Source organism: Melanostigma gelatinosum, assembly GCF_949748355.1.
Source record: "Melanostigma gelatinosum genome assembly, chromosome: 23".
Taxonomy (NCBI): Eukaryota; Metazoa; Chordata; class Actinopteri; order Perciformes; family Zoarcidae; genus Melanostigma; species Melanostigma gelatinosum.
The window spans coordinates 372,501-380,000 of record NC_136656.1 but is presented as its reverse complement, the minus strand read 5'-3'; the positions used below and the strand labels follow the sequence as shown (position 1 = coordinate 380,000).

At 53.2% G+C, this 7,500-nt stretch overlaps 1 protein-coding gene across 3 annotated transcripts in view; it reads right to left on the bottom strand.

The window, feature by feature from the left end:
* Positions 1–3,538: 3,538 nt before the first annotated feature.
* Positions 3,539–7,500, bottom strand: part of eno3 (enolase 3, (beta, muscle)) — an 8,978-nt gene continuing 5,016 nt past the window's right edge. For all 3 annotated transcript variants that reach the window (XM_079295200.1, XM_079295201.1, XM_079295199.1), the window contains exons 3-14: positions 6,611–6,706; positions 6,476–6,534; positions 6,312–6,381; positions 5,773–5,906; positions 5,520–5,636; positions 5,343–5,448; positions 4,955–5,152; positions 4,760–4,836; positions 4,537–4,661; positions 4,334–4,442; positions 3,943–4,001; positions 3,539–3,799 (exon numbers count right to left, since the gene is read on the bottom strand). In XM_079295200.1, coding sequence (XP_079151326.1) covers positions 3,730–3,799; positions 3,943–4,001; positions 4,334–4,442; positions 4,537–4,661; positions 4,760–4,836; positions 4,955–5,152; positions 5,343–5,448; positions 5,520–5,636; positions 5,773–5,906; positions 6,312–6,381; positions 6,476–6,534; positions 6,611–6,706 — 1,220 coding nt within the window. In that variant the 3' untranslated portion in view covers positions 3,539–3,729. The remainder of the gene's footprint in view (positions 3,800–3,942; positions 4,002–4,333; positions 4,443–4,536; positions 4,662–4,759; positions 4,837–4,954; positions 5,153–5,342; positions 5,449–5,519; positions 5,637–5,772; positions 5,907–6,311; positions 6,382–6,475; positions 6,535–6,610; positions 6,707–7,500) is intronic.

Below are 7,500 nucleotides of genomic sequence, written 5' to 3'. Positions count from 1 at the left end.
AGGGTGCAGGATTAGCGGGTGGAGGGTAGGGTGCAGGGTTAGCAGGTGGAGGGTAGGGTGCAGGGCTAGCAGGTGAGGGTAGGGTGCAGGGCTAGCAGGTGGAGGGTAGGGTGCAGGGTTAGCGGGTGGAGGGTAGGGTGCAGGGCTAGCAGGTGAGGGTAGGGTGCAGGGCTAGCAGGTGGAGGGTAGGGTGCAGGGTTAGCGGGTGGAGGGTAGGGTGCAGGGCTAGCAGGTGAGGGTAGGGTGCAGGGCTAGCAGGTGGAGGGTAGGGTGCAGGGTTAGCGGGTGGAGGGTAGGGTGCAGGGCTAGCAGGTGAGGGTAGGGTGCAGGGTTAGCGGGTGGAGGGTAGGGTGCAGGGTTAACAGGTGGAGGGTAGGGTGCAGGGTTAGCGGGTGGAGGGTAGGGTGCAGGGTTAACAGGTGGAGGGTAGGGTGCAGGGTTAGCGGGTGGAGGGTAGGGTGCAGGGCTAGCAGGTGGAGGGTAGGGTGCAGGGTTAGCAGGTGGAGGGTAGGGTGCAGGGTTAGCAGGTGGAGGGTAGGGTGCAGGGTTAGCAGGTGGAGGGTAGGGTGCAGGGCTAGCAGGTGGAGGGTAGGGTGCAGGGTTAGCAGGTGGAGGGTAGGGTGCAGGGTTAGCGGGTGGAGGGTAGGGTGCAGGGCTAGCAGGTGGAGGGTAGGGTGCAGGGTTAGCAGGTGGAGGGTAGGGTGCAGGGCTAGCAGGTGAGGGTAGGGTGCAGGGTTAGCAGGTGGAGGGTAGGGTGCAGGGTTAGCAGGTGGAGGGTAGGGTGCAGGGCTAGCAGGTGAGGGTAGGGTGCAGGGTTAGCAGGTGGAGGGTAGGGTGCAGGGTTAGCGGGTGGAGGGTAGGGTGCAGGGTTAGCAGGTGGAGGGTAGGGTGCAGGGCTAGCAGGTGAGGGTAGGGTGCAGGGTTAGCAGGTGGAGGGTAGGGTGCAGGGTTAGCGGGTGGAGGGTAGGGTGCAGGGTTAGCGGGTGGAGGGTAGGGTGCAGGGTTAGCGGGTGGAGGGTAGGGTGCAGGGTTAGCGGGTGGAGGGTAGGGTGCAGGGTTAGCGGGTGGAGGGTAGGGTGCAGGGCTAGCAGGTGAGGGTAGGGTGCAGGGTTAGCAGGTGGAGGGTAGGGTGCAGGGTTAGCGGGTGGAGGGTAGGGTGCAGGGCTAACAGGTGGAGGGTAGGGTGCAGGGTTAGCAGGTGGAGGGTAGGGTGCAGGGTTAGCGGGTGGAGGGTAGGGTGCAGGGCTAACAGGTGGAGGGTAGGGTGCAGGGTTAGCAGGTGGAGGGTAGGGTGCAGGGTTAGCGGGTGGAGGGTAGGGTGCAGGGCTAACAGGTGGAGGGTAGGGTGCAGGGTTAGCAGGTGGAGGGTAGGGTGCAGGGTTAGCGGGTGGAGGGTAGGGTGCAGGGCTAGCAGGTGAGGGTAGGGTGCAGGGTTAGCAGGTGGAGGGTAGGGTGCAGGGTTAGCGGGTGGAGGGTAGGGTGCAGGGTTAGCGGGTGGAGGGTAGGGTGCAGGGTTAGCGGGTGGAGGGTAGGGTGCAGGGTTAGCGGGTGGAGGGTAGGGTGCAGGGCTAACAGGTGGAGGGTAGGGTGCAGGGTTAGCAGGTGGAGGGTAGGGTGCAGGGTTAGCGGGTGGAGGGTAGGGTGCAGGGCTAACAGGTGGAGGGTAGGGTGCAGGGTTAGCGGGTGGAGGGTAGGGTGCAGGGCTAGCAGGTGAGGGTAGGGTGCAGGGTTAGCAGGTGGAGGGTAGGGTGCAGGGTTAGCGGGTGGAGGGTAGGGTGCAGGGCTAACAGGTGGAGGGTAGGGTGCAGGGTTAGCAGGTGGAGGGTAGGGTGCAGGGCTAACAGGTGGAGGGTAGGGTGCAGGGTTAGCAGGTGGAGGGTAGGGTGCAGGGTTAGCGGGTGGAGGGTAGGGTGCAGGGCTAACAGGTGGAGGGTAGGGTGCAGGGTTAGCAGGTGGAGGGTAGGGTGCAGGGTTAGCGGGTGGAGGGTAGGGTGCAGGGCTAGCAGGTGAGGGTAGGGTGCAGGGTTAGCAGGTGGAGGGTAGGGTGCAGGGTTAGCGGGTGGAGGGTAGGGTGCAGGGTTAGCGGGTGGAGGGTAGGGTGCAGGGTTAGCGGGTGGAGGGTAGGGTGCAGGGTTAGCGGGTGGAGGGTAGGGTGCAGGGCTAACAGGTGGAGGGTAGGGTGCAGGGTTAGCAGGTGGAGGGTAGGGTGCAGGGTTAGCGGGTGGAGGGTAGGGTGCAGGGCTAACAGGTGGAGGGTAGGGTGCAGGGTTAGCGGGTGGAGGGTAGGGTGCAGGGCTAGCAGGTGAGGGTAGGGTGCAGGGTTAGCAGGTGGAGGGTAGGGTGCAGGGTTAGCGGGTGGAGGGTAGGGTGCAGGGCTAACAGGTGGAGGGTAGGGTGCAGGGTTAGCGGGTGGAGGGTAGGGTGCAGGGTTAACAGGTGGAGGGTAGGGTGCAGGGTTAACAGGTGGAGGGTAGGGTGCAGGGTTAACGGGTGGAGGGTAGGGTGCAGGGTTAACAGGTGGAGGGTAGGGTGCAGGGTTAGCGGGTTGAGGGTAGGGTGCAGGGTTAGCAGGTTGAGGGTAGGGTGCAGGGTTAACAGGTGGGGGGTAGGGTGCAGGGTTAGCGGGTTGAGGGTAGGGTGCAGGGTTAACAGGTGGGGGGTAGGGTGCAGGGTTAGCGGGTTGAGGGTAGGGTGCAGGGTTAACAGGTGGGGGGTAGGGTGCAGGGTTAGCGGGTTGAGGGTAGGGTGCAGGGCTAGCAGGTGAGGGTAGGGTGCAGGGTTAGCGGGTGGGGGGTAGGGTGCAGGGTTAACGGGTGGGGGGTAGGGTGCAGGGTTAGCGGGTGGAGGGTAGGGTGGTAGGGTGGAGGTCTGAGAGGTAGGGAGGGGCCAGGTTGTTTAGGGCTTTGTAGGTGGTGAGCAATAATTCTATTAAGTCTATTCTGTATTTGACCGGGAGCCAGTGGAGGTTGCGAAGGACCGGGGTGATGTGTTCATAGCGGCGGTATGTAATTAACACACTAGAATACATGTAATTAATACACTAGAATACATGTAATTGATACAATAGAATACATGTAATTATTACACTAGAATACATGTAATTACACTAGAATACATGTAATTACACTAGAATACATGTTATTACACTAGAATACATGTTATTACACTAGAATACATGTAATTACACTAGAATACATGTAATTACACTAGAATACATGTAATTAATACACTAGAATACATGTAATTGATACACTAGAATACATGTAATTAATACACTAGAATACATGTAATTGATACAGTAGAATACATGTAATTAATACACTAGAATACATGTAATTAATACACTAGAATACATGTAATTGATACAATAGAATACATGTAATTAATACACTAGAATACATGTAATTAATGCACTAGAATACATGTAATTGATACAGTAGAATACATGTAATTAATACACTAGAATATATGTAATTAATACACTAGAATACATGTAAATATTAAAATGTTAGTTATGTTAACAAAGTAAAACACAGAGTAAAGTTTCTTTCTTTCGTCTTTATTGTGTTTTATGTAGAAAACATCATTCATGGAATTATTTTTAGGAAGGCAGGGTCAAACCCGCCGTGACCTCTGACCCCTCAACCCCACCTGGAGGGGGGAGGGGCTTCAGGGTGGTCAGTTGTCAGTCAGTTGTCACAGTGACAGACAGGAAGTCAGGGCAGAGCTTCAGTTGATTTTTGGGTGGCGGTAGTCTTTACCGGCAAACTTGGCTTTGTCTCCGAGCTCCTCCTCGATCCTGCAGGTCAGAGGTCAGAGGTCACATCTTACAGATCTTTATTCTTCTGTCAACTCTTAGACTCAAAAACGCGCCAACTTTGTAAAGTAAACAGCCATGCTTTTACTTTGAAATGTACTGTGTGAATGACAGGAAGTTCTCACCTCATCAGCTGGTTGTATTTGGCGAGACGCTCTGACCTGCAGGGAGCACCGGTCTTAATCTGAGAGAGACAGACCGGTAGAGAGAGCGACAGACAGAGACAGACGTAGAGAGAGGGAGAGAGAGAGAGACAGACAGGTAGAGAGACATAGAGAGCGAGACAGAGAGAGAGAGAGAGACAGAGAGAGAGAGAGAGAGAGAGAGAGAGAGAGAGACAGGTGGTCAGTGAATCAGACACTTCATTGAACAGCTGTTGTTGTTTTCATCCTTGTCCTGCCTCCATACTTTATTTTCCCTCTACCCATCTCCCTTTCCCCCCGTCTGTCTGTCTGTTTAGATGTAGGTCTGTCTCTTTCCCTCTTCCCCCGTCTGTCTGTCTGAGTGTGTGTCTACCTGTCCAGTACAGAGTCCCACCACCAGGTCAGAGATGAAGGTGTCTTCAGTCTCTCCGGAGCGATGGCTGACCATCACACCCCAACCGCTGCTCTGAGCCAGCTTACACCTGAGAGAGAGACAGGTAGGAAGACAGACGGTCGGTCAGGGAAGGGGAGGGATCGTTAGAGAGGCAGACAGACAGAGAGAGACAGGTGTCTTACGCCTGGATGGACTCGGTCACAGAGCCGATCTGGTTGACTTTGAGCAGCAGACAGTTACAAGCCTTCTTGTCCACGGCCTGCTGGATCCTCTTTGGATTGGTCACCGTCAGGTCGTCTCCTACGATCTGATTGGTTAGACACACACACACACACACACACCTCATCTGTGACTGTCTGTCTGACTCTCTGTCTGTCTGTCTGCATACCTGTCTGTCTGTCTCACCTGGATGTCTGTGGAGGCGGTGAACTTGGCCCAGTTCTCCCAGTCGTCCTGGTCAAACGGATCCTCAATGGACTGGACTGGAGACAGACAGGTAGAGAACAAAGTAGATTATTATATTAGAACTTAATCACGTCCAGTTCTTTGCAGATGACTGTGTAGTTTATCTCAGTAACATGTACTGAAAGAGATCGGTACCCGGGTAGCCCTTGATGAAGCTGCGGTACAGGTCTCCCAGCTGGTCTCCACTGATGTGTCTGGACGGGTCGTCGGGGGACTTGAAGTCCAGGTCGTACTTCCCGGTCCTGAAGAACTCGGACGCGGCCACGTCCATCCCGATGATGATCTTGTCGGGGTAACCGGCCTTCTCGATGGCCGACTTCAGCAGCTCCAGAGCTGAAAGACGAGACGTTTTTAGCTCTGATTCGGGAATCAAACCCACAACTTTCCTACTCATGTACACTCCCTGTGATCTTCAGCTGGGAGTGTAAACACTCTAAAACTGATTATTATTTCATGTATATAAGCTCATGCAAAAGGACCAGTCAGATAGACGGTCAGGCAGACAGACAGGTGCATGTCTCACCCTCGTTGTTCTCCAGGATGTTGGGGGCGAAGCCTCCCTCGTCTCCCACGTTGGTGGCGTCTTTACCGTACTTTGCCTTGATCACGTTCTTCAGGTTGTGGTAGACCTGAACATCCAAATACAGTTAGACATACAAACCAATACCAACAATAGTACTGATACAAGTACTGATACAACCTCGGCGCCGATCCTCATGGCCTCGTGGAAGTTGGCGGCTCCAACTGGAAGAATCATGAACTCCTGCATGGCCAGTTTGTTTCCAGCATGGCTTCCTCCGTTAATCACGTTAAAGGCCTGCAGAGAAAACGTTTATCAGCCAGCTAGCATTTAGCACCGACGCTAACTGATCAGTCTTTTTATCATTTGACTTGTGAGCTGCTGAAGTCAGAGCCAAAGCCCCGCCCACCCACCAGAAGCCCCTCCCACTCACAGGAACAGGAAGTATGACGTCTTTGTGTCCGGCGAGGTCCGCGATGTGGCGGTAAAGAGGAACTCCCTTCTCCGCTGCTCCGGCCTTACAGACGGCCAGCGACACGCCCAGGATGGAGTTAGCACCAAACTGAGCTGTGGAGAGACAGACAGGTCAGACAGATGGGTCAGACAGAGAGGCAGACAGACGGGTCAGACAGACGGGTCAGAAAGAGAGGCAGACAGACGGGTCAGAAAGAGAGGCAGACAGACGGGTCAGAAAGAGAGACAGGTCGGTCAGAAAGAGAGGCAGACAGATAGGTCAGAAAGAGAGACAGGTCAGAAAGAGAGACAGGTCGGTCAGAAAGAGAGGCAGACAGATAGGTCAGAAAGAGAGACAGGTCAGAAAGAGAGACAGGTCAGAAAGAGAGACAGACAGGTCAGAAAGACAGACAGACAGGTCAGAAAGAGAGACAGACAGGTCAGACAGACAGGTAGGTCAGAAAGAGAGACAGACAGGTCAGAAAGAGAGGCAGACAGGTCAGACAGACAGGTCCTTACATTTGTTCTCAGTGCCATCCAACTCCAGCATGAACTTGTCGATCTTCTCCTGCTCAACAACGCTGAAGTTCTGGAGAGACAGACAGGTAGACAGACAGGTAGACAGACTTTTAGTTGACAGTTCAAATACAGTGTTTAATGACATTCTGATCTTCTGCTGGTACCTTGGCAATCAGTTTGGGGGCGATGTCTTTGTTAACATGGTCCACGGCCTTAATGGTGCCTGATGGGATAAATACAAACGTTACAGACAGTCTGTGGGGATTCGAACCCTCAACCTCTTACTGTCTTGCTCCTACCTTTGCCCAGGTAGCGGCTCTTGTCTCCATCACGAAGCTCCAGAGCTTCATGGACTCCAGTCGATGCACCGCTGGGAACAGCTGCCCTGAAGAGACCTGAGAGACAGACGGGCAGAGGGACAGACAGGTAGAGAGGCAGACAGAGACAGAAGGAGAGACAGACAGGCAGAAAGTTAGAGTTGTTCTCTTGTGATGTAGCTAGGCTAACAGTTCCCCCTACTTCCAGTCTATGTGCTAAGCTAGGCTAATCACACCCTGGATAGATAGATAGATAGATAGATACATATATATACATAGATAGAGATTACATATATATATAGATAGAGATTACATATATATATATATAGATATATATATATAGCTAGATAGATAGAGATAGAGATAGAGATATATATATATATATATATACACACACTTCAATCATCCAAACAAGCTGTTTGGCAGAGAAGATTTGGCAAATTGTTCATGGGCACAACCCACATACTCAGCTGTGCTGCTCATCCCACAAATGCATGAGAGATACATACATACATATACACATATATATATATATATATATATATACATATACATATACATATACATACACATACACAAGCTGAAGAATGAGCCCTTCAAGGCCTGATTGGCCCAGGGGTCTCCTGAAACAGCTGACCCGGACGGGGGACATCGTCGGGCGGTGGAAAGAGCACCTTGAGGAACTCCTAAACCTGACCAACATGTCCTCTGCAGAGGAGGCAGTGCCTGAAGACCTAGGGGGAGGCTCACCCATATCCCTGGCAGAGGTCGCTGAGGTAGTTAAAAAGCTGGTTAAAGGCGCCGGGGGTGGATGAGATCCGCCCTGAGATGCTGAAAGCGCTGGACATAGTTGGGCTATTACGTCTCTTCAA